This window comes from Eleginops maclovinus, chromosome 10, assembly GCF_036324505.1.
Source record: "Eleginops maclovinus isolate JMC-PN-2008 ecotype Puerto Natales chromosome 10, JC_Emac_rtc_rv5, whole genome shotgun sequence".
NCBI lineage: Eukaryota > Metazoa > Chordata > Actinopteri > Perciformes > Eleginopidae > Eleginops > Eleginops maclovinus.
In genome coordinates, this window is record NC_086358.1 from 14,489,136 (window position 1) to 14,515,847 (window position 26,712).

Consider the following 26,712-nt stretch of genomic DNA (forward strand, 5'->3'; position numbering starts at 1 on the left):
AATGCATCATAAAAGAACACCATGTAACAATTAATGTGCAGAAGTACTAAGTGCTTGTGTAAGCCTATTTAGCATTCGAGGGCAGCAGCTTGGAACAAACTATAGCTACAAGCGGTTTGATTTGCACTTTGGCACACAAAGTCTTCTTCCTGATGGCAGAGGTTAGAGAGGATGTTGGGAATCTGCAAGATTCGAGATGCTTGTTTCACTGACATGCTAGCATGCTCGTGTTCATTTGGGATAAATTGCGATAACTTTGGTGATCCTATACACTTCCAAAACTGATACATTCTAATTATACTACACACCTTTCAATTGACTGTAAGACTTTTTGATGTGCGTGAATTTATTCATGGTCTCATTACAGCACAATTGTAACCTTTTAGAAATCTAACAAGTAATTTCTGGAATTCTAAACCATGATCTGTTTTTGGTCTAATGTAATAGTGAACATAATTACCTTTTTTGTTCTTCTCATTGCCAAAAATACTCAACTATACCAACATTTTTTTGACATTTTATAGACTTAATCACAACTTGAGAAAATGATAAGCCGACTAATCAACATCTTGTTACACAGCACTTCTCCCTAAATAGAAACTACATAGAGTTTGCATTGATTTAGCACAGGCGAAACCTAAAAGCTTTGTATTTGTGTTCTCTATCTTTTGAATTATTTGGAATAACTTCTGCTTTGCATTTTAACCAGCCATATTTATTTTTTCAGCTAACTGCCAGCCTTCATTTTAATTAACCACAGAGGAAATACACAGTCAGACAAAAAGGTGACTACTTGACCAGGCACTGCTCTGCATTTACAAATCAGAAACGAGCAGACTGCCCAGACTAAAAAGGACCTCCGCGAAAAGAAAAACACCCGAGGTCAGGACCTTTTTTAAATGATGAGATGAGATAAATGTGGGCACAAAATGACCACCCAGTAGAATAAAGTACACATTCCAACTAAAACAGCAGACAGGTACATTAAAAAATGTATGCAAACAGTGGAAGGCCACCAAATAACTTCAAAAATAACCCCCCACTTTTTCTACTGTGATCTTCGCCTTACACTTAAAATTCTTTGCACTTTCCAAAGGCATAGATTGCTCTCCTCTCCTCAAGTTTTATCCAGGTGGCCATTTGGCAGATGGTTATATCAATCACACCTCACAATTGTTGTTTCCTCCATCCTATAGAAACCCCTATTGTTATATATCCTCCAATATAAGACAAATAACCTTCTACGGACTGCCTACAAAAGCTACTGGCTAGAGCCGGACCAAGCAGGGGTCAGTGTGAATAAAGAGAACTCAGATTGATTGAGACACAGTGGTTCTGCTCTGAAAGGAGCTCAGGGCTAAAAGGCACCACGTGCAGATATGCATTACAATAGAGCGTGCATGCAGAGAGGCAGCTCTAAATGATAGAGTACAGCACATGCAGAGACCATCTGGATATTTCGGCGTGAGTGCACTTCTAGAATTAAGAAAAGAGTCCTTTTTCTTATTTTTTAATGACTGTTAGAGTTTTGTCTACTTTGCTTCCATATAATGTGTTTTATCCTAGTAGTGGAAAGAAAACTTCCTAAATATACATTCAGGTGTTTATTTACTTGACTATTTATGTCTCTAGATTTATAATAAGTTTACCATAAGTAAGCATAAAAAAGTGTGTCAGGCATATTTACATTTCAAAACTTGTAGCATAGAAATAAATTGACTTGTAAGTGATGAACTGGGGAACTTTGATGGGGATTTATATTGTAATTTTTTTTAGCAATACATCTATTTTTTAATATTTGGTAAGAGAGGGTGTGTTCATATATAATCCATAGCTTGCAACATTTTATTACTTAAAGACAAATATAGATATATTTTTGTTGCTGTTGACTTTATGGCTGTATTTTCTTATTTAGTGATCAGAAGAAAAAAAAAAGTAAAACTATGAATGTACATATGTGAACCTGGGACATTGCAACATATTTCATGACTTAATGCCCATCATTGCCATATCTATGAGTTCATATTTTGCCCTAAAGTAGTTTTTCTGGTGCTGTTGTGAACTATTTAAGCTCTACTCTATACTGTCTACTTTATGGCCATGATCCCATGAGCCATGGTAAACCTCTGCTGATGTTTCTTAGACAGTGATGGGTGTACATTTATAGAAGGGATGCTGTTAAGAAATGAAAAGGAAAATCCATTAATGCATGTTTCACCCACACACGTTAAAAGAAGTCTTTGGATTTACAATGACAGGAAATGTAAATGTATCTGCCCACTGCATGTGCACCAGCAAAGGAATATCCCACATAAGAATGTACATGCATATTACATGTTGATAGCGGGACTCCATATTCCATCTGCCCTGCTGCTGGTATGTGCAGCTGATAAAAGATGCAAACAAAGCTGCTATCCCATTCAGGGCTGCTTTAAGCTCCCCTGGGAAAATTGGACGTTGATCACAAGTCTCCTATGGATTTTTTAATTGAGAAATGTAGAAAAAACAAAACAAAATGTCTAATACTTTCCACCTATACATAAAAGTGTCTGCATTAACAATTATTGACCCAAACATCTGACAGGGTCTAATATCTGTATCTTGGTAGGGGAAACAAATACAAATCCAAAAAACAAAGAATAATAGTAATACAATTACTCAGATCTGAGCGTGCAGTCATTCAGAGCTGATTTGCAGAAGGACTCAGGTGCTGGTCATCCAGTTAACTGTTCATGCAGCATCACGATGCAGAATGAGGGAAGGGGAAACTGTCAATAAAAATGCCACTAAATCAATGTTAAGTCCTGACTTCTCTCAGCCAGATGGGGCTCAGCGTTGCCCTCCCTTCCTATAATTTATCTATTCTGCATTTTTATGTTACATTATCGCCCCCGGAGCCTGCTGCTGTCTGACGTTTTTTTAAATTGGCAATAAAAAAAGGACTGATTAGGTATATTGAAATGCAAAACCTCACAGCTGTTCAGAATAAAGGAAATATTTTTAAAAACTGCATTTGAGAATGCTACAAATATTTACTGAATGCAAAATCGGAGGTAAAATGTGGCTATGGTAGTAGTTGACCTGGAGTTTATCAATACTCTGCAAAACAGATTTGAAGTCTGCACCTTTCTAGTGTCCCCAGTGGGACCTTATTTGAAAATATTAATGTATGGCAGTTTGTGTATTTTTTTTATCCTATTAGAATTTTGCCATAAATTACACATATGATGTATTAACTAAACCTTTCAATTTAGAAGACAAGTTTGCAAGTTAGAAAGTTGCACTCGTTGGTTTATTGTAGCATAACATGTCTATCATCCTGCACAATATGCGTCAACAGCACTTTGAGTTTTGTAATTTTAGTTGCCCTTTTTACTTCATACGTTTATTTAACAGGGGCCATATATAACACAAAAAGTTAAAGCTAATTTGTATCTGCTGTCGCTAGCTAGGTAGCTAACCATGTAAATTAGTTATTTCAATGGCGTATGTAACCTTATCTTACCTTTATCCAGTGACTTCTTGTGTTTTTGGTGTATGCTTAGTAAATAAAGAATTGACAAATTAATATAAGAATAGAATTATATACATAAGTACTGACATCCAACATCGATATATAGCATTTATTGTGGCTCCTTATGTGAAAATATGGCTTAATGACCATGTTCCATTAATTCATTCAATTTCCATAAAAAATGTTAAGTGCAGGGCTGTGTTACAATGCACACACACACACACACACACACACACACACACACACACACACACACACACACACACACACACACACATACACACACACACACACACACACACACACACACACACACACACACACACACACACACACACACACACACACACATACACACACACACACACACACACACACACACACACACACACACACACACACACACACACACACACACACACACACACACACCCACACACACACACACACACACACACACACACACACACACACACACACACACACAAACCCACACAGGTGTGCACAGGAAGCTCAAATGTTGTTCTGCAAATTCTGTTGTTGCCATGGTATTGCACTGCATCTTCCTACATCACCATGGAAACACAAAAATTATGACTGGCATTGGGCTTTAAGTGAAGTGGGTCAAGAGCATCTGAGTCAAGTCGTAGTCTAACAAAATATATGCGTATCACATAAAATGTCTCAGTGGGATTTACAGCCCATCGACATCAAACAGCTAACCGGAGCCAGTGCTGGATCTTCAACAGTTTTTTTCAAATATAGCTTAAAGTTCATTGAGCACATGAGAAAACTAAAAAAGTAATATATTCCATAATATGTCATTTATTTGTCTAGTTGATCTACTTTTAAAAACTCATAAACATTTGTCTTAATTCTTTATATGTCCATCTGCAAACTGTGTCTAATGCAGTGATAAAATGCATTCACATTAAATGCAGTTTTAGTTTTTTAAGACCTACAAAGCCTTTGAAAAAAGTTGACACACAAAAGGTAAGATGAAATGAAAACCATTATATCAGCTGTGTCAGCAAATATTCATTATTAAGTGTTTTTCGCTGAATGAGATCAGTGTTTAGCGTGCCACTGGCTGAACATGACTGAATGCTCCTGAATTGTTTTGACTTATTAACCTACTTTCAGCCTCATGGGTTTCAGAGGAGAACAGCTTTCACTCTATAAGCCCCAAGCTCTGTTAAATACAATTAAGTGTGATCATTAGTGACTTTTTCGCCCATGTTTGGTTTCTTATACTTACTGTTTGGTTAAAAGAAATCCTTACTGTGCCTCTTAAAATTACAGTTTTGTGTTTCATTTAGTGTTGTGTGTTAATTAAGGGAGTGATTTGATAGAAATATGGCTCCACCTTGTGGTGATAAATATTTCAGTGAATACTATGCATGCTGTTTAAGCTCACTCACTCTGCTTTAGTTCACAGTATTCACAGCAGTGACACCACATCCAAGTCTCAAAATCCCCACAAATGTATCCATATTACTGTAAAGAAATCGTTTAGATCATAATACAAGTTTGGAATTTGAGATGCAGTCCAGCTGTTCTCAGATTTGCAGACTTGAAGCATACATTAATAAGAGCTAAAACATAGTACCTTCCATCTCAATGCACAGTAACATCACCGCTGAATAGATTGCCTTCTAGGCATTTGCTGCCATCTAGAGGTGGACAGAGTCAATGCATCTGTCACGATTAGGATGCACAATATACAGTACTCTTTGGCAGGTCATCACATCCTTGGCTGATAAAGGAATATTCATATATTATACTAATAATACATTTAGATGAGAAATGATCAGGCAATAATACAAAACCATGCGTTCATGAAATTAACAAGCAGAGCATCTGATAGAGAAAGACAACATACTTCTGTATAATAAGTACATAAATATTCAAAGAGTTATATTGTTTTTGCTTTTAAATAGTTATGTCAATTACATTTGGTTGGCTATTAAATCATCCATTGTTGCTTACTTCATCTCAGCCTTTCATCACTAAGGTGTGCATAAACTACAGATTAGGAACCTCTTTTAAAAAAAAAAAACAATGTGAAAGTACCGCTCATTACCTTTCATTAGTTGTTGTGACTGGTGTGATCCCCTTGCAAGATGGTCTCTAGCGGGGCTGATTTTGGAGAAAGGGACACTGAAGTAGTATTGATCAAGCACTTGTTGGAGAAGTGCCTGGCCGGATTAATGATAATGGCAGGTTATGAGATTCACACAGCATGACAATAGGCCTATGTTGGAAACTAAAATCAACCTAAACCTGAATCTTGACTGGACAATAAACTGTTTAACTGTATGAGCAAAACTCAACTGAAATGCTTCATAACTGGCCTTTATTGTGAATTTTATTTAAAAACATATATAATTGTCGTGAACATTTCGATGTATGGGTGTTTCAAGTAGCCTCATTCTGCCAGGTTTCAGAATCAAAACAATTGACCACTTGTTGTGCGCACAGCATAGACAACCATTCCTCGCACTTTAAACTCTAGCCCACTATTATCCACAAACATCGAATTGGAAAGCGGGGACTTATAAGTGCTTATAAAAATCTACCACATTTAGTTATGAAACCCAGCTAAAACTGCACGGTAAACCTTATTTTAGGATCTTACGCGAAGTCCTTGAAAGCAGCACGCTCTCCCTTTAGTCACTACTGTCCTCCCGGGTCCAGCTCGAGTCTCCTGGGAGTCCCTGTGGGGTGTGTCTGCTGGAGATAGTGCTGGAGAGTCAGCTGCGTCAAGTGGGCCACAAACAGACAGAAAAAACCGGAAATTCCACGATTTATTCAATAAAATAAAAGCGCCTAAACACCTGCCACTGCCTCTGCACCTCAAATCAAAACTAAGGAACCGAATCAGTATATTCTTGTGTAAAAATAATAATAAACACAATCTAGGGAATTCAAATGAATGTCACCATAACACTTGAAATATGTTTTACTAGTATTTCAAATAAAACATTGTGCAAATCCATATCACATTGTGACTATACTGAAAAGTGGTCAATATAGTACCCAAGTATTCCTAAAGGGAACAACAATAACAAGAGAAAAAAACAAAAGCTATACAGAGAATATAAGCCAGCAGAAGGTCCTCTTCCTCTGCAACCAATTAAAATAAAATGTTTGGCACACACTTGTGAAATGTGTCTCTAAAATGTTCTTAATTGTATCTCGGTTTGTGAGTGTGTTTTTCTGCTTACATCATGTATACCATTTCAATTATATATGTTTTTTGCTTCAGGGTTTTTTATATGTGCAATGTCATCATTTTGAAAAGGTGCTATAATTTGTTTATTATTATTATTACCTTTTCTATTAACTATGATTATTGAAAGATATGCAGTGGAATATATGTAGCATGAAATTGAAATATTCCAAAAATATTTCACTTATTATTTTGCTAAAACAGTTGGATCAAAATGTGTTAATAGATTTGATTACCTATTGTTTATTTTGAAAGTTTTGACCGGAACTACCTGTCTAAACTCCCTCCAGCTGGACGTAAATGGGGCTGTAAAAAAAAAATCGGTCCCGCCACATCATCAGACACCTTGTAGGCTAGACAAGAAGACAAGCTCGCGCACGACTCACGTGCACAGGTAAAATGCAGCTGAATAACCGCACGAGGCTGACGAGTTTGAGACTGTCTGTTATTTAACATTAGTTGGGGAGGTAAAAAAAAGAAAAAAAAAAAGAGCCATGAAGAAACACTTGAGTCCTACAAAACAGGCGCAGCAGCAGCCTCCTCCGGCGGATGTTCCCGCGGCTCCCGGCGGCGAGGTTACCGTCCAACAACTCAACGAGCTGCTGTCGAACGGCAGCGGCTTCTACAGCTTACCGACACAACACTTTAACGAGGTTTTCCCCCGGATATACATCGGCAACGCGTGAGTCATTCATCATTTTGTTATTAGGCTGTCGGTTGACAGGTGAGACAGGTTGTTTTTGTGCTCGTGCCTCAACCAAAGAGCAGAGGTGACAATGACAACAGTGTTGCATGCACAGCGGGGCGGGCTCCTTATTCTGGTGTCTTCACTATCATCATGGAGGGAATCGACAGCCTGTTGTTGTCAACAAATTGTTCTGTTGTTCTCGAAATTTCAGCACCAGCAATGTGAATAAGTAGCCAGACGGGTAGATATCGTGTAAGAGAGTAACGTAATTGAAAATATAATCATGTTTCACTTTGAATTCATAGTCCAGGAAACGCACATAAAGGACACAAAGAGCTGTTTTCACTCATTGCATCCCTCCATCAATAGTATCTCTGCGATATAAAACGTCTTCATGGAGCCACTCCCCATTACCCCCAGCTGGGCTGAAACAACATATCTAAAAGAAAAAGGTTTTAATTTTCATCCATAGTGTGCTAAGAAAAACAATAACAACAGGCGGTCTCGTGGTTTGCTAGAGAACAAAGGGGGACAAGAAAGAGCTCGTTAATTTTAGAATCGTGATGGGAAGTTGATCTCATCAGTGAGTCGTGACAATTGCCTGGTTTTCAAACATGATAGGCTACCCCTTTGTAACTGAACTACATAATATACTAGTCTCACACACATTCGAGAGTGTCAGGTATTAAGAAGAAAAAAGTGCTTGAAAAAATATATGTACATACTTTGTGAAGGAAAAATAACCTGTTGTAAAAAGCATAAGACAGGTCATTTCTTATTCTAAAGAAGTAACAGGTAGTTGATTAATTGATAAGAATATATACAGAAACTAATCTGCTACTGTTTTGGTAATTGACTCCTTAGTATGTAAAGCAAACATCCCTTATCTTCTCATTTGTTAGTGTTTTCTTGTCGTTAATGATCATAAAACTGAATATTTTGGGTTTTGGAGCATTGGTCGGATATACCAACCATGATGATAACATCACCTTTATGGAGTGAGCTGGTAGCTGGAGAGGTGCCAGTTCTCCTCCTAGGCCACTGCCGAGGTGCCCTTGAGCAAGGCACCTCACCTCTATCTGCTCCCTTGGCGCCGGGTACCTGGCTGCCTCTCTGCTCTGCCACCTCTCCTCTGCATGTGGTTGTGTGTGCATGTATTTCCTCTGTGTTTGTGCATGTATATCCTCTGTGTGTTTAATGTGTGTCAACACAACAGAGTAGAGAAAGCAATTTCCCTGTAAGGGATTAATAAAGTATGTCTTCTTCTTCTTCTTCTTCTTCTCTTTGCACCTTGTTATAGATATTTGTCACACTTTCGCCTTTATATAGTCCAATGGAACAAGATTCACTACTTAAAAGTAATTGTTATTTTTGATGAATTAATAAATGCTACACCCTTTAAGTTGTGCTCAGTTAACTCTATCGCAATGTGACTTGTGCTGACAAATATGCTGTATTTTTTAGGCTGATACAAAATTGATATTGGAAATATATTTTAGGTGGTTGCAGCAGTTGCACTTTTATTGTCATAATTGGTTATTATTTGGTGTATTTTTCTTATTTAATCACTTAGTCAGTTGATCAGTAGAGCATTGGCAATAAACATGTCCTCGAACATGACATAATCTAATTTCCTGTTTGTCCAACCAACATTCCAAAATCCAAATATGATAAAAAATACTGTACGTAAACAACATATCACACCTGTGAACCTAAAACCATGTGCTTAAAAAAGATCCCTGTTGAATTTTCTAGAGTAATCAACTTATTGTTGAAGCTCAACACCTGGTACTTTGTCCTTAACATAAACAAACACATTTTTGCAGATAACTTTTTCCAAAGCCCAAAGTCATCAATAGGCATGTTTCACGGACTTACTATCAAATCCCCCAAAATACTCAGACTACTTTATAATACAGGATGATGCCTTTCTGCTATATAATGAAATGTTTGCAAGTTTACCTTTATCAAGTCGTGAAAGGTGCCGAGCACACACACACAAACACACTCACTGTACAGACTGTGTTGCATATGTACAATAAATATGGCAGTGGGAGAACTGTAAATCCACAGTTGTTGGTTGACTTGATGCTATTGGCTTTGTAATGAACATGCCCAATCTTTAGCAATTTACAGCTCAGTGTTCCAGTAAAACCAGTTCCGGGTACTACTGCACTCTGGGACACTGTACAGATTGTGTGGGAGATGTATTATGTGCCTGTTTGAAAAAAGAAAAAAGGTCAAGTAATTTGTGACATTGTTACTATAAGCTATCTATCATATTAGCACAGGTATCTAATATTTATTATATCAGTTTTGCATATTATCACACAAATAAATGGGTATTTGAATGCAACATTGGGTAAAACAACTGCCCAAAAATATAGTAGATGACCCCAAAAACAGAAATCATTCCAGGTTTCAAGTGTGATATTTTTCAGAAAGCCAAAACAGAAATATACATTTCGCTCTGCTGTAATGTAATATAGGCCTCTAGAGAGCAGCTCCTTATTTCAACGTATGGATTGAGGGTAAAGATCAGATTCCCGGATGCCCCTGAGATGCTAGTTTGTCTGTCCCGTCCATCATTTGGCTCCAGCCCCTGCCAAGAGAGTGGTGGAGGAATACAAGCACATTACTGTACCTCTGCTCCAACAAAATCAATCTGAATATGCCACTGTGTCCGGGCCAAGTCTCCAAACAAAGTGCTGGCAGCCCGAGTGCTCAACTGAAGCTGATCAGACAATGCAGTGGGCTGAAAGAGCAGCTCTAATGTGCTTACAGATTCATGGAAGCTTTTGTAGAAGATTTTTTTACTCCTGATGAAAAGAAATGTGTTCTTTGTAATCATTTAAAGCATTTTACTCACTCTAATCCATGGCTATGTGGAGCTTGGTAGGGTAATTAGCCAGAGGTCTTACCGTTAAAGTATATCCAACAAGTGGAAAGGGCAGCCTAATGTAATGTGATATTACAAATGGCTCAGGCAGGGCGAGGTGGTATTGATTGTTGATGAAAGCCTGCACCTCGTCCGCTAGTTCCACCACTGGGACTCACTAAGCCTTTCTGCTGATGGATCCTGTTTATTAGTTGTACCCGGTTACAAATGTTGCTGGTCGGCAGAATAAGATCAAAACAAACACGGATTAACCCTATATGTTTTTATGTGTGTTTGTGTGTGTTGTAGTCATTCACACACTTGTTCGATCACAGTGCATGGCTCAAATAAGAAAAGATAGCTTTGTCCTTGAAAATATTCATTATCTTCTCTCCTCATGTGATCTCCGTAGGGAATAGGTTCCATGACCTATTTTGGGCTACAATCCTTACTTTTAAGGCAACAACCGGGGCACAAATCAAATATAGGATTCACTGTTCCGCTGGCACTTGTGAAAATACATTGTAGTTCAGTTAATAATAGGACAGATTGGAATATAATCTCATGACCCATCGTGTTTACTGACATTGTGCCTGCTGGTTTTGTAAATGATGTGGAAAAAGTTAAACCCAGCTTCAGACTTTAGGTTTTTCTCTACAACATTAAATATTTGTGGTTGCTAATGTAGGGAGCCATTACTCATAGTGAAAATGGCTGACTGAGGAATATTTTTAGGGCCTTTTAAAGTTGCTGAAACTTAGTTTTACTTTAATATTACACAAGTATTACAAACACAACGGTCCAGTGTTATGGCGTCTGAACAACTTGATTATCTGGATTGTTTTTAAAGTCTCTCCGTTCATATACCTGTTTTTTATTATGTCCCTATTATGCTTTTTGGGGTTTTCCCTTTCCTGTAGTGTGTTGTATAGGTGTATGTGCATGTAAATGGTCCACCAGTTCACACCAGAGGGAGTTTCTCTCCCACATGCTCCCACCAGCCTGAAACATTTCATTTCATTTTAATTTGTTCCGCTCATGATGGTGCACAACATAAGAAAAAAACAAAACAAAACAAAACAAAAAACACCTCCATTGTACTCCTTTGTTTACTTCCGCGATATAGTATATCTATAGGCTAGACCTCCAACATATTGTACTTGATAGGCTAGGGGGCGAGACATCTGTAAGCGGTTGACCAATCACAACAGAGTCTGCCAGCTAACCAATCTGAGCAGACTTAGCATATTAGAGCCCCTTTTAATGTAGGCTGTTCCAAATCTGTTTCTGACTCATCAAACCTACAGGATTATCTGCGTTTGTTGTATTTTGGTATTATAATAATATCTTTTAGTAACAGCCTGCGAGTAAACATACTCTTTAAGATAATGATAACTAATCTCAAGAACAAAAACAATAAATGATCCAGAAGAGATTATAGAAAACAGACATCTGGGAGTGGTAAGCAAATAAAATACTGATTATACAATAAAGTCTAAAAATGGTGACCTGTGGGCAATGTGAGATGAGTGAGTAAAATGTTTCCCCCTCGTAAACATTATGAGTGTATTTTCATGAAGTCAAACGCTTCCACTGGTTTCAGATCAGTCGCAGTCAGCACTATGAAACCACCGTGTGCAGCTCAGGGACACACTTAAGGTGGGGTTTGTTTGCTTTGAAGAACACTTGGGCTCTTTGTGAAGCGGGCCTTTAATAATGGATGCGTTGGGACTGCAGATCCCAGGGTGGAGGACAGGGCAGGTAAACAGGAAGGAAGCCATTGCCTGTGAACTCTGTTGGACCGCAGTGTGTGTGTGCCTCTGCATTGTGTTGTGTAGGGTAAATGTGAACAGTCTTCCTCTTACACGCACACACAAACGCAAACTACTTATGTGGCATTGTAAGTGCTCTCACTGTACATGTCAGCATGTAATCAATCATTTATGCACAAATATAAGGTAATATTCTGAAAGCAACATATATACGAGTCTTCACATCTGAAGGAATCTCTGCCCTTAGAAAAACAGATGGGCTGCTTCATCCCTCCTTATATAGCCGTAAAGAAAAATGATGGCAGGGAGAATTTTTTTGTAATTAATTCGTGCAGAAGGGGCTTTGCTGCCACCACCCCTGGGGAGCTGCTCAGGGTCACCTAGCCTCGCCTTACCAGCCTCATATCGACTGTGAATAAAGCAATAAAAGCACACAGCACTGTCGGGGTCAGCGTGTTACATGAAGACTTATCACTCTGTGGTGTGGATAAATGCAAAGACAACATTTAAAGAACTCTAAACACCTTTATGTTGCATAATTCATAACTTTGTTATTTTATTAGTAATCATAGCTTTGGAATAATCCCAGTTTTCTGGGTCTTTTTATGAAAAAACTCTAGTTCTTAAAATGTTAGTGAAAAAAGGAGCACCTGGGATAAGAGAATACAGGATTTCATCGAGATAAAGAGACTAAACATGTTGAATGTGGTGTATTTCTGTTATAAGGATAATTTGGAATATATTCATTTGAATGACATGGACAAATGGTAGCTATATATCATGGTAGAGATGTGAAACATAGAGCTGGGATGTCAGAAAGAACAGACACACAATGTTGTTATTTTATTTATTCATCCTCTATTCATGGGGACCTTTTTATAATTTACAATTTTTTCATTCAAGATTATTGTTGCTTTCACTTCACAAATGATTTTCAATAAATAATAATAATAATAAAAAACAATATGTCATAAATGAGAGGTAACGTCAGCGCCATTTTAAGAGTTTTCAGCATATGGAATGATTGTTGGAATATATAATAATCATAATAAAAAAGACATTGTGAAAAGCCCACACACTTATTCTAGTTTTTAGTCCTGATCTATGTGTCTCTATTATCTGAACAGCGACAAATACTCTGCAGTTTTTCTTGTTTAACATAAATTCAGCCCATCTAATTAGTGACACTAAATGTTCCATAAACCTCAATACAAGACATACTAAAGAGGCCTTTTATTTAGAATCAATGGATAGAGCCTGCAGCCAGTTTGGATCGCAGTGGACCCTGGCATGGAGCCAGCGGGGGGGGGGGGGGGGAATATACTATTGTAGTTCCTACAGACAAATTACAGTAGAGCAGGAGAGGGGGGAGATTTATTGTGTCCTGTAGATAAAGATGAAGAGGACGCTCTTTAGGATGAGAAGAGGAACACAACTCTATGTGCATCCGGTGGTGACGCTCTTTAGCCATTTCTTCCTGCATCTAGTTATTTGAAAATGAAAATGATTTCCAAATATGTGAAATTATTGGTTTGCATGCCATTCCTCTTTCTCCTTTGTATCAGTCTTTTTAACTTTCTTTATCTTGCTTACAACGGTCCCATATTCCTCTTCCTGCTTCTTTTATTTATATACTGAAGAATCTGTTTTGCTCCTATAAAGCCACATGAGTGTGTGCATCTACTCTAGGAACTGTAGCTCTGATGTCCAAGGCAGGACGTTGAACAGGTACCCAGTCAGATGAATTAGCCCCACTCATCTGAGCTGAGCAGAGGTCTGATCAGTAGAACACATGTTAACAGCTGTGTGGGCCGGGACAACTGGAGCTGGATATTGAATTTCTAGATGAAATTATAAATCAGGGATATAATCAATAAATTGGCTGAAATCAGGATAGCGTGTGTATATCGACTCTTAAGCATGCAGAAGGGCTTCTCCAGCTCATAGCAGATATACAGTATCTGGCTGTGCACCTTTTGGGATACTGCTAGCACTAAAACGCATGCAGAGTGGTCGTGAAAGATGCAACCTACATTGTGAAAATATCCCTTTAAAATAAATAGTGCTGACGCGCTCCTTCGCTGTAGTCTGTCCTGTTATTTGTAGTTGTTGTTTTTTGTCTTTATGTCATGTTCTGCTGCTAATTTCCCATAATGCTGTGAGAGAACAGAACAAAGTTCATGTCCCCATCAACAGATATACGATTCGACTGGTGTATTGTCTTTCAGTGCTGTTTCAGACATCAGCAAACTGCTAAATTGATTTTATGGATGTATTTTTTCCACTCTGATCCTGTATCTGATTTCTCCCTCTCAGGTTCGTAGCCCAGAATGCAATGCGCCTGCAGAAACTGGGAGTGACGCACGTCCTCAACCTGGCAGAAGGAACCTCCTTCATGCATGTCAACACCAGTGTGGAATTCTACACTGGCACAGGCATCACGTACCACGGCATCAAGGCCAACGACACGGTGCAGTTCAACATCAGTGCCTTCTTTGAGGAGGGGGCTGACTTTATCGACAAAGCCCTAGCACACAATAATGGCAAAGGTGAGTTTAATCTGACCTGGGATGTTTAGCAATTTCAAACCTCAGCTAAAGCCGAATGGTTATCTGGTCTAATTTGTTTTACACTTTAAGAGGTGGGGCTATTGGGCGAATGTCTAAATAATAAAACTGGAATATAATCACTAATTGTGTTCTGAAAAAGTGTAATTTAAATAAAAATATAGCAGTGCTTTTGTGCATTCTCATAAAGTACCACTCTTGCAGTATTACTGATGAACTCCATTAATGATGGTGGTAAGTCATACCATAAGTATGTCTACATAAAAAATGAGCATGAATGTTACAGTTATTCTTAGAATATTATCCTCCATTTGCAAATGCACCTAAACCTCGAAGACAATTGAAGGTGTATGCCTTAACAAACCCATCAAAGGTAGAGCAGATAAAAGGGGAACACTGTTTCTTCCTTCTCGCTTCAGTAGATCCCACTTGAAAGTAATTTGTCACGACAAGTTAAGACATGAAAACAAGCTCCTCTTGTTTTCCTGCTAACAAAGGATACAAGATTCAAGCTGTCCTCTAATGATTCCCTCACAGTACGCTTTAATGCTGTGGGTCTTCAAGGGAAAACAGGAGATAATCATGAAGACAGGCTAAATCTGACTCACTCAAGAGCCCTGCTCCACATTTTATTATCAGGTCATGTTGAAATGTTCCTCGTACAACACACCTGTAGCATCCAATCCACGTTATTGTGTCTTACATTTGCTAGGCTGAAAAGATTCTAGGACACTTTTGGCCTGGGTTTAAACAGAAAATAATGTATAAAAAATTGGCAAATTAAAACGGCTTGAGTCTTTAAGGGAAACGTTGCTACTTTTTAACTTATTGTCCCATTCTTGTATGTCCAACTGACCAATGGGGACAACACATTTGCTAATTGGTCCAGGATTGAGCCACAAAACGGTTGCAATGTAATCCTATTGGGCATTGATTTAATGTACAATAAAATTGTTTATATTTCCCAGTGGCAGGCTCAGATTGTTTGTGGATCCTACAAATAAATAAAATGATTTTTTCTTTCTCTTTATAGTGTCTCACCAAATCTCCCTCAAGGAAAAGTCTCAGAAGGGCTAGGCCTCATCCACATGATCAAAATTAACCAAATAAATCAATACATTTTAGATAACACCTCACACTCTTTCTGGCAGTCTTCTCTAACTATCAATACTTGTTTAAACAATGGTGTCATGCAACATGTCCTCTCTGAAATATTACAGAACCAGGCTTCATGAAAAACTTGGATAGACACAATAAGAAATATGTCAGAAAAGGTAAATGTAAAAAAAAAGGTGTTATTTCTCTGCAGGGTTCTTTAGATAATAAATAATAACAATCTGAGCCTGTGGCAAAAACATGCACTTAGGACGCATACAATAGAATAGAATATTGCAATTGCCTGGAAGATTACACTGTAGTGTAGCCGGTTTAGCTGATCAATTAAAAAGATGTTAACCCTATTAGTCATTTAGACCAAAGACTTGGTAATATGGTCCAGTTTGACAAATCCTAAAGTTTCCACTTATATAAGCCATTTGATATTCCCACAAGGTCAGGTGTGTGGTAATATCATGTCACATGTGCAGTGTTTTGGTAAGCGGAATACAAAGACTGAAGAAGCAATCAATCTCTTGAGGCCTCAGCCCTCCCCCTACCAAAAATAAGCCACAATTAAATATAGTAATTTGTAACGGCACGTGAGGGATGTGTTTCAGTTAACGTGCTGAACCCTGTATTTTATAATGACCGGGAGGCAGTGTCCCGCCTCTGCTTGCTGCCTCAGTCGCTCGACACAGTGCTATTTGCAACGTTATCTTTGACATTTTGTGACTGCACTAGCTGCAGGCTCTGAAAAAGGTCATAGGGTCTGGGTTTTAATGAGGCATCAATGCATTGTTCCTACGAGTCTGCCATAATGAAGACAGGAGGGCACTGTGTGTCATGTTCACAGGCTCACAATGCACACTTTCATCCTCTAAATAGAAAATACCAGCAAAGATGCCTTGTTCAAATGTTTTTCTATAAATAACTCATAAAATGTTGAGTTTTCCTTTCCTCTAAAGAGCGTTAATGTTAGATTAAGTCGCTAAAGTGCTGAGAAGTCAACAGTATCATTATTGACCTGCTGTAGATTCTATATTCTCACTATAAAATCAAACAAAAACAATATACATAACACTTAACACACAAAACCAGCATATTTTCAATATTACCACAGGTAGCCATAGGTGAAATGAATCAAAATATGAATCCCCTTTATGCCATTAGCATCAGTCATTATATTTAAATATAATTTATTTTATGAATGTGGGATAAACTCACAATATTTTGAATAGAACATGAATCAGTTTTATTTAATTGTATTTAAACACATCAAAAGTGATATTAATCAGAACAATATTTTGACAGTTTATTTTATTTTTCTAAAGAAAGTCAAATTAAACATCTAGCGAAAAGAGCTTTCAATCTTTCTAAAAGGCAAGTTCAAACAGTAATCAATGAATCAATACACTTATTGACAGAAACATGTATAGGAACTATTTCGATCCTTGATTATTTTATGTCTGTCATTTTTCAGGCCAACATTGTAAAACATTCACAAAATTCTCTGAAATAAGTGAATATTTTATGGTAAACATAATATTCTGGGGTATTGTAATTTTTAAGAGTGTTTGGCCTAACGATAGAGCAAACGATCATCTATTAAGTAAAACACGTCTTTGCTAAAGATTGAATATTAAACAACTGTATAGGTTGTAGTAAATCAAGTAATTTGCAATTAACGGTTCAGCACAGCTTCTGGTGTCCTCCTAGATTTTATCATTTAGATTTGTTTGTTAGCTTTAAATGCTATGTGGGCAATAGGTGAAGATTGATTAGTGCCCTCTACTGGACTACAAGCTTCATTTTTGGGTACTGGAACAGGTCATTACAGTATGAATATTTCACTTTCCTCCTTGTTGTAATTTGAAATAAGAGGTGAAGTCTTTACAGTGAATGATGGAGGGAATAGTGACTGAGCCTGAGATCTTGTCCAACAAAAGGATACAGTACAATCAACATTGATCGGTGGCAGGCCGAGCATTAGATATTGAACAGGTCATTTTATTGGCAGGGGACTCGGGGATAGGAGGAGATTAAACTACAGAGAGGGGTAATACCGGGAGAGGGAAAAAGAGAGGGGCTGCTTTTCAAATAAAGTGCAGAATCTGGTGCTCTGAGCCCAGCACATCAGCTGCTCTGTGGAGCCTGCCAAGCCAGATTTCCTCATGGGGTTCTCGCCTGTCAGGAAAGGCAGTTAAATAGAAACGCATCCTAGAAAGCAACACAAACAAGTCATATTTCACAAACAGACAAGTACAAAGACATGAAAATATGAATGGAGTACAGAAAACATGCATGTATTCTATGCACACACACACACACACATACACACACACACACACACACACACACACACACACACACACACACACACACACACACACACACACACACAGACTCTTAGGGTGTGTGTGTGTGTGCGGTGAAGATGATTGACTTTGCCGAGTCTGCAGCAGAGGTCAGGTCTTGTATTTGCATCTCCTGGTGCAGAAAATGCTTAGCTAAGCAACTTTGATCTCAGCATATGCTCCCAGACAGTGTAACTGTGCCTTGTGTTTTTTATGTTAATGTCTTTCTTCTTTTCTTCCCCCATTTTTTTTTTCTTCCTTTTGAGTCTTAGAGTGAAAACCCTCCATACCCTCTATGTTTTTCATAACCCTTAACAATATCTGTGCGGTTCTTTAGGGACGTGGTGAAATGAAACGTACATTTTCCAAGTTTTCCTGATCACATGTCCCTTTGGCTAAGTACATATTTAAAATGTAAAATGTGTAAATGTTGTTCTCATGTTTTCCTTTTTGCTGCTTCCAATTTAATTCTACGAGTGAATAACAAAACATTATTTTATTAAAGTAATTTAATAGTCAAATAAATCCGTCCCTCTACTAATTGTATTCGTTTGACGGATTCATAAATTGTCTGTACTAATACTGAAATAGTAGAATAAAATAAAAATACAAAATGCCACGTTGTTGTTGTTGATGATGATGATGATGCGATTTTAAAGTAGCTATCTTTCAACTAACAGGAAAAACTTGAATTGCTATATTTTAGTCTTTAGCAATGAGTTTTTCGTGGGAGTTGGCTTTGCAATAAAGAAACAAATGTGCACCGCTAACATGCACAGTATCTGACTGTACCATTCCTCATTTATATCCTCCAGGGAAAGTGTATGTACACTGCAGAGAAGGCTACAGCCGCTCCCCCACGATGGTGGTGGCTTACCTCATGCTGCGCCACAGGATGGATGCCCGGCTGGCGGTGGCCACCGTGAGGCACAAGAGAGAGATCGGCCCTAACGACGGCTTCCTGCGCCAACTGTGCCAACTGAACGAGAAGCTGGCAAAGGAGGGCAAGCTGAATGGGGAGGTGGGCAAACTAAAGACCAAATGAAAAGCCTCCCATCATGCCTTTCAGCTACAGTGGGAGACTGAACCCTCCCTGACCAAACCAGCACCCATCCTACACCAAGGGGTATTCCAAACACAAACATACATGCATTTAAAAAACTATTCCTCATGCACACACACACACACACACACACATGCTGTTTTCTTACTTCAGTTCACGTCTGCCGCTGCTGCTCTGTGAGAGGACTTCCGTCAGTCCTCGGCCTGCTTCTACGATTGTGATCTCAAATACTTGCTCTTTCCAAAACACATAGACACATAGACAGACACAGACAGACACACAGACACACACACACAACGCTCCACACATGCAGATCTCTTTCTGCCGAAAGGGGCACCTTAAAGCATTCCTTCAATCCCCACAAATTTGCCCTGATTTTTAAGATTTCCTTAATAAAAAGTAAGATTATAGCACAATCATTCCATAGTTTTCCACTGCCGGGAATGTCATTGTTCTCTCCGCCAGCAGGAGTATTCTAAAAATTCCACTCAAACTTTTAGATATAAAAATGACCACACATGATGCAGATAAAATAAGTCGGAAGAGGGAGGAAGGGAACATCCCAAACATTCCAAGCCCCTCTACAGTTTTTACCCCTTAAATGATCTTCTACCTTGAAGGGCAGATATTTAATGCACAAACACAAATGATTCACACTCTAATGCAAGCTGTAGCTCTGTGTAGCATTTCAGTCGGCATCCTGGACTCTCGGCCTCTAGTTTGACAGCGGTAGCGATACATCTGACGAGTTTTGTATCCCAGAGGCTCACAGCAAGGACGGCAAAGGTCGAGCTTATTAAAAATAATGAGTTGCTGCGTGGGCTGCTCATGTAGCGTCAATATTTCCAGTAGTTGTTTAAGTGACATTATTTTAGTTTGTCATTGAGCTCAACGAGCATGCACACAAGGCAAATCACATTCAGGCGGGTGAGTAAGGGGAGCTCTATCCTCCTCAAACTAACATTCAAAGAGCTCATTTACAGTATTTCATCTCTAGAGTGGCTTGTTTACAATTACATAGATATCATATGAGGTGATATTAGTTTCCTGTAGAGCAGGACTGCATGACAATTGTTTTGCGACTCACCAACTTTCTCCTTTCTTTCCCTCTACATTTATAGTCTTGCATGCCTACAGTTTGGGACTCTCAAAATGCAGATGACCAATACTTAGCTTTTCCTTTTGTACACAGACAGCTGTTGTTGCCTTTCACTTAGACAACGCCCAAGTTAAGCCAGCTAATTTTTTTTAAATGCTATTCACAAGTGTTGTGAAGACCTCCACACACATTAAAAGTCCTGAACAACCGGAGCACTGTTTAGTTTATTTTACTTCTCCTTTTTTGTCATCTAAATACTGCGATTTCCTGCAGGTGAGGTTACTCTTTTGTTATATTGCATTATATATTTGTGTCTTGTTGTTGTCAGCATATTTTCTTTATATTTAAGCCTTCTGTCCACACTAAGCAGGAGTTTTCCTACTTATGAACAATGATAATAATAATAATATTCCCAACTTTCCCACATTACCTATGCTACACTAAAAGAGTAGTAGCTTAAAGGTGGACTTCCCCAGGGTTTAGCGATTTCAAACTAGAGGCCTTTAGTTTTACAATGCCTCCCACTAACTCTTCTAACAGAACGGCCCAGTCATCACGCCACAGAGTTGTCCACTGCCATACGGTCAGCACCACTGTTTCATCCACACAGTCTGTCAGAGGCCCATTCACAACATGTCTCACTCCTACATGTGTGTGTTAATTATGCCTGACTTTACACACACACACACACACACACACACACACACACACACACACACACACACACACACACACACACACACACACACACACACACACACCGGGTCAAGTTACAATGTTTTGTTTGTATGTACTTCAGCATTGCAATATATGTCAATACCCCCATCTGATATATAGAACGTAATCACATCTAAATATGAACATTCGGGCTGTAGTTGTTACATATAGGCAACCGTAGTTCACTTTAAAAGTATTTATTAATTGGCATAATACTGTAAACTGAACCTAGTGCCAGGAAGGACAGAGATGGGGTGTGTTTAAAGGAATATTTATCCCACAAAAATGGCCATTGTGTGTTGATTACCCACGCTGTGCTACTTTGAAGAAAACATTTCCTTTCCTTGATGGTAACAACAAATCAGAAAATGTAAATGGTTAGAACCTTACCGTTAAAAAACCGCTTTGCGTAAACACTCCCATGCTTGTGCAGTCGCATGACTTGTCCGTATAAGTCGAGTCCAAAGTGTTTTGAATAGTAAAGGTTTTCTTGTTTAATAAGATTTATTTCTTTGGCCTTTTTTGTCTTTAATGTATCGAAAAGATGTAGAGAGATTGGAAATGGGGTAGCGGGGGTGGCTTTGAACCCGACTCGCTGTGCTTCCTCTTCTTACCTTTGGGGAAAATGCAATTTAGATGTAGTAAGCATACGACTGAATAACAGAGACTTGGATTTAAAGGCATACGTTTTATGAGGTATAGTCTAAAAAAAAGTCTGGCTGTTATTAAACACATCAAGAACCCTAACCAAAGAAAAACTGTTTTCTTCAAGAGTACAACCTAACCCAAGAAGAGTAATTTATATATGAACGATCATCTTAAGGGGTAAAGAATTCCTTTTAAACACGCCACTCCACGGAGCTTTACCGAGATGGGCTCCCATCAGAGTGCAGGGGGTTTGAGCTGGATGAGCACCAACATCCCTCCAGAGTTACGACTCTTTGTCCCACACATCATAATCCTCCTGAACAAACGGCCTCGGGCATGTTCGCATGAATCCAGGGGGATAGTCGTCTCACTAGAGAGGAGAATGGAAACTAGGTTGTCTCACCTCATTAATGGCACTATTTATTCCTCCTTTGATATATCTGTATACATATGAATATATACATGTATACTGTATATACATATTTAAGTGTTGACATATATGAATGTATGAGCAATGTGTCTATTAACGTGTAGGTATCGTCAGTATGTCTTTATATATCATGTTATATTTGTATATGGGGCATCGCCGGATCCATTGGTTACATGTACATTCATATTGAAATGTAATGTACATGTAAACTGTTTGTGCGATTGTGACATTACACAATTGTGCAAAACTTGCTTATGATCAGCAGGGTTTACCAAGCTGGGATACTGAGGCATGTGATCATCCTGTTTGATAATGTTTCGTACAGTTTTTTATTTTTCATGGTAGTTTATTCATGATATACAGCAAGATGCAGGTGGCAGCATAAGATAGATACGGATTATCCTGCATATGGCACCATGTCATCATGTGAAAGGATACACTCATCCCTCGCATCAAAACATTTACAGCAACATGTTATGTGATTATCCACATGTTGGTTTCTTTGCATGAGAATGAATTGAGTTTCCAGATACACTTTCCTTTTCAATGCAATGTTTTTAGCTGCAACACTTACAATCACCTTTAGCAGGCTGCGGTTTCCTCGTAAAGAGAGACGTCCGGTATGAGATTTCATAATTAAAAACCTATTGTAGTATTTGTGCAAAGAAAGACCTTGATGCTGGATTAATCCTGCATACTTTTCAATTAGATGTTGAAATACAACCAGTGTGGCAATACAGCAATCTATTCTCATAAAATCCAATCTTTGAATACAACATGCATTGAAATGTTAAGTTTTTCTGTAGCTTTTGCTCATTATAGGATTAAAGATCAAGTTTGAACCGAATATTATCACAGGAAGTTAGAAACTAGGGCCTCAGTGCTGGTTGTTCTTTTCCTTTAGTCATCGCATGAAAATGTTTCATAACATCAAAGCAACACACCCGATATAACATATCTTGCAAGCCCTGTTTCCCTGTTGTGTCTAGCAAGATAATTCCTCTTGCTAGACACAACAGGGAAACAGTTTGCAGTAGCTCCAAGCTGAGAACATTTTCAAGTCTAATTAAGTGCATGTCTTTCACTTCATTTTCCTACCGCCTTGTCATGAACCCCAAACCACACGGCAGTGAAGTTATTGAAGATACAACAACAACAACAACAACAACAACAACAACAACAACAGAGAAACATTTACCTCTGTGCCCTCACACAAAAACATTAAACACCAAGATTGTCTTGTGCCAAGTGGCCTACTGTACAAAACAAAGTCTATGTTTATGATTGGCTTTTCAAATCTCATTGAAATGGACTGGGGTTTCACTCACCAATTTTTACTTCTGCTCTACAATACTACCCTGATTCTGAATTCACAAAAGAAACAACTACTTTAGTAATTCTGGAGTTTTACATGACAATAAATTCAGAATGATTGCCCTAAACTCGTTCCAGGATGAGGGTATGTACTTTATAGCATCATAACTCTAGAGAAAAGGGCCTAATAAGCACTAGCCAAACTAGCCATGGTAGATGTTTTCCGTCACATTTTGTAGCCACTATTTATAAAACAAAACGTTTTACAACTCCTCCTTTTTGGATGAAGAAAAGGTGCAACAAAGTTTTCCTGAAAAGAAAGCGTCTATGATGGCTACACCGCTGGTTTTACTCTTTTTATGCGTAACAGATATACACTGCCACCTGCTGTTCAACAAATGTAGTTATTTTTAGCATTACTTGTTCGATCTCTTTTTATGACTTTTATGTGAATCTGTTATGTCAAGACTTTTTGTGTTTTGTTTAACAAGGTACCAGCATCGTTTTGTGGGTAATACTCCAGGTACAGTACTTAATGTATTATCGAGAATGTCCAATGTGAAATGCCACTGATATATTCTGTTATATATACTGAGTATGTATCACGCACTAAGGCAATTGTGAATTGCTGCATTTTACTGTCTTAACCGGCTGACTATATAGATAGGACTTTGTATGATGTTGAGTTTAGTGAGTTGAAATTGCAAAATATGACTTCTTTTCTCCTCTTTCTTTTATTTTGCTTTAGATTTGTCCTGTTACAAGGATGTAAGTTGATTATAGGTTAATTACATTTTCTATGCTAAAGGTGATTTTTCTTTTCTTTTGTACAGTATGTGACCTTCTTCTATTGTCTTAAGCTTAACACAGTACGTCATCCGTTTTGATTTTCTTTCGGATGAGTCACTTATAATGGTACCTGGACCAGATGGTAATTGTAATTCATTCATGGAGCTTGCTGGAAACCAGAAAAGAGAGGGGGATTAAATCACTCAGAGAGAGCCAGGTAATTTTTTTTTATCACAGAACACTAAATTGACTTTGAGTCGAATGCACAGTCCCATGTGGCGTATCTCAGCCATCTGTGCTGAAGTAAGCAAAAACCTGAGATGTTTAAACCCTCTGTGACTGACCGTCAATATTTTACATCATGGAAAGTCATCTGGCTGAACTTATCTGAATTTTGCATGATGCAATAAACTCCATCCGATCTGGTACTCTGGAGAGCGCTCAAACAAACACCGGAAATGACTTACAAATACTGTTTGGCCCAGGTGAAGTGCAGAGCTGCCATCTCCTTCTTCTTGCTCCCATTCTTTAAAAAAATAAGGAGTTTTAGCACAAATGAGCCCACTGCCTGACTTCACCTGGAGTCCATGACACAGTCCACTTATCTCGTCACGTTTCTGTTGGTGTACAGATGTCTTGGAGGATTATGTTGTGATATTGGATCGGCTGTTCAATGGTTTTGTCCACATGTATATTTGTAACCGCCACTGACATCTCAATGAACACAGCACCCCACCCAAAGCCTTACAGTAAAAATCGATTCTTTAGATTGTTTTTCAGTTTGTGTATCTCACTTCACGCAGCAGGAAGGGATGGCTCCCTTACAGGATGAGACATTGTTGAAGTGCACTTGATTTTAAATCGCAATGTTGAGTTTTCTTACCTTGAAGAAGTCCCTTCTTTCTTATGTTTAAGAAATAAATGGCTGAGGTACTAACATCTGATCATGACTGGCCTCTTTTTTTGACAATCAAGGTGTATGGTTGGGTATATTGGGTGTATAGAGAATAAATACATTCTCCGTTTTTTCCTTTTCATACAGAGCTTGGCAACAAGTCAGTTATGTGACACACTGTTTAAAAAAATATGTTTATATTAAAGCTGCTTCAGATTTCTTTCTAACAAATTTAAATGTATATGTTCCAATTCCTATGCATCAAATATATCAACAACGTTGTCGTTTAGTATTATTTTTTTATTATAATCATTTTTTGGTGAAAGTAAATATCATTTAATCAGTAATTTGGATAAAAAGTCGTTACTGACACATAAGCACAAGAACAGAGGGGAGGGGCTTAATGAGAAGACAGGTGTGGTTTAATCAGGTAATCGTTAAAAGTTGTACATGCGCAGTAGCTCCTCTTCAATACAAGAGATAGGACGATGTTGGGGCGCACCTCTCCTGCGCCCCGAGCTGAATGCAGCTGGATTTGGCGGCGGGGCTGACGTCACAGCCTTCTGTCATAAAGTATGTGTATTGTCCATGTTATATGATATATATTATTTAAATATATAGATATAGAGATATATCTAGAGATAGATAGATATTTATTATATATGTATATTGGCCCTCTGTATAGTAATATAGCACATCTGTATATTTGTTCATACTACATCTGTTTATACTATGCCAATTATTCCCACCTCTTTATACTGCCCTTATCTTTACATAATCACTCTTAACTGCATACTGTACATACTCTATATATTGCATGTGTTTCTGTTTGCACTTCTCTATCTATCTATAATGTTGTTTTTGTTGTTTTCATTTATGTAAATACACTCGTTTGATACCTTAGTACATGTATGCATGCTTTTTAAAAACATTTTTTATACATTTTGGAGTTATAGCCCCCCCTGGAGAAAACTCCACCAGCCGCCACTGCTAATATATTTATCCATTCTGAAGACATGACTCTTACAAAAATAACGTTGAACAATGTAGGCTTTAATTTAAGTTTTAAAAAGGCTAAGTAATTGATTGCATTTGTCGTTTCCAATGGCGGACAGTCCCGTATCCTTTTAGACTAGTGGAGTAAACAAAAGTGAGTAACCTACATTTACCTAATTTTGTAAATCATTCTTATATCACTTGCATACTTTAACTGCTTTTGAATGCAGTACTTGTAATACAGTTTTTTCATAGTGTGATATTTATATTTTTAGTACAATATGACTATTTCCACCACACTGAGTAAATAAATGTTAAGAGACTTACAGCCAGTTGCTTCTACAATACTGTACAACTAGGTGGAGGCAAACCGCTGTTCAAACACAAATTGAAACAGCAATGAAGACAAAATGACAGAACTACAGCAACTGAGAGACAGCTAGAAAGTGAGAGGGGAGATAATAATAAGAGTGGGAATAAGTTCACAAAAAGAGAAACCCTTCCAAGTCTCCAACCATTGAAGCAAATGCTATTGTATGTTTCACAAGACTAGAGCACACCTGGGATGGACTCTTTGCACAGCAGGGTTACTGAGGAGGATAACTCTCTACCTCCTGCACCGCCTCTTTCCTCCACGCTCATTTGCACAAGCAATTAT

At 38.2% G+C, this 26,712-nt stretch overlaps 1 protein-coding gene across 1 annotated transcript; it reads left to right on the forward strand.

The window, feature by feature from the left end:
- The first annotated feature begins 7,106 nt into the window (after positions 1-7,106).
- Positions 7,107-25,104, forward strand: dusp3a (dual specificity phosphatase 3a). The gene is made up of 3 exons (XM_063893552.1): positions 7,107-7,428; positions 14,401-14,633; positions 18,919-25,104. Exons 1-3 carry the CDS (start codon positions 7,241-7,243, stop codon positions 19,146-19,148), a joined length of 651 nt encoding a protein of 216 aa, XP_063749622.1. The 5' UTR covers positions 7,107-7,240; the 3' UTR covers positions 19,149-25,104.
- Positions 25,105-26,712: the final 1,608 nt, after the last annotated feature.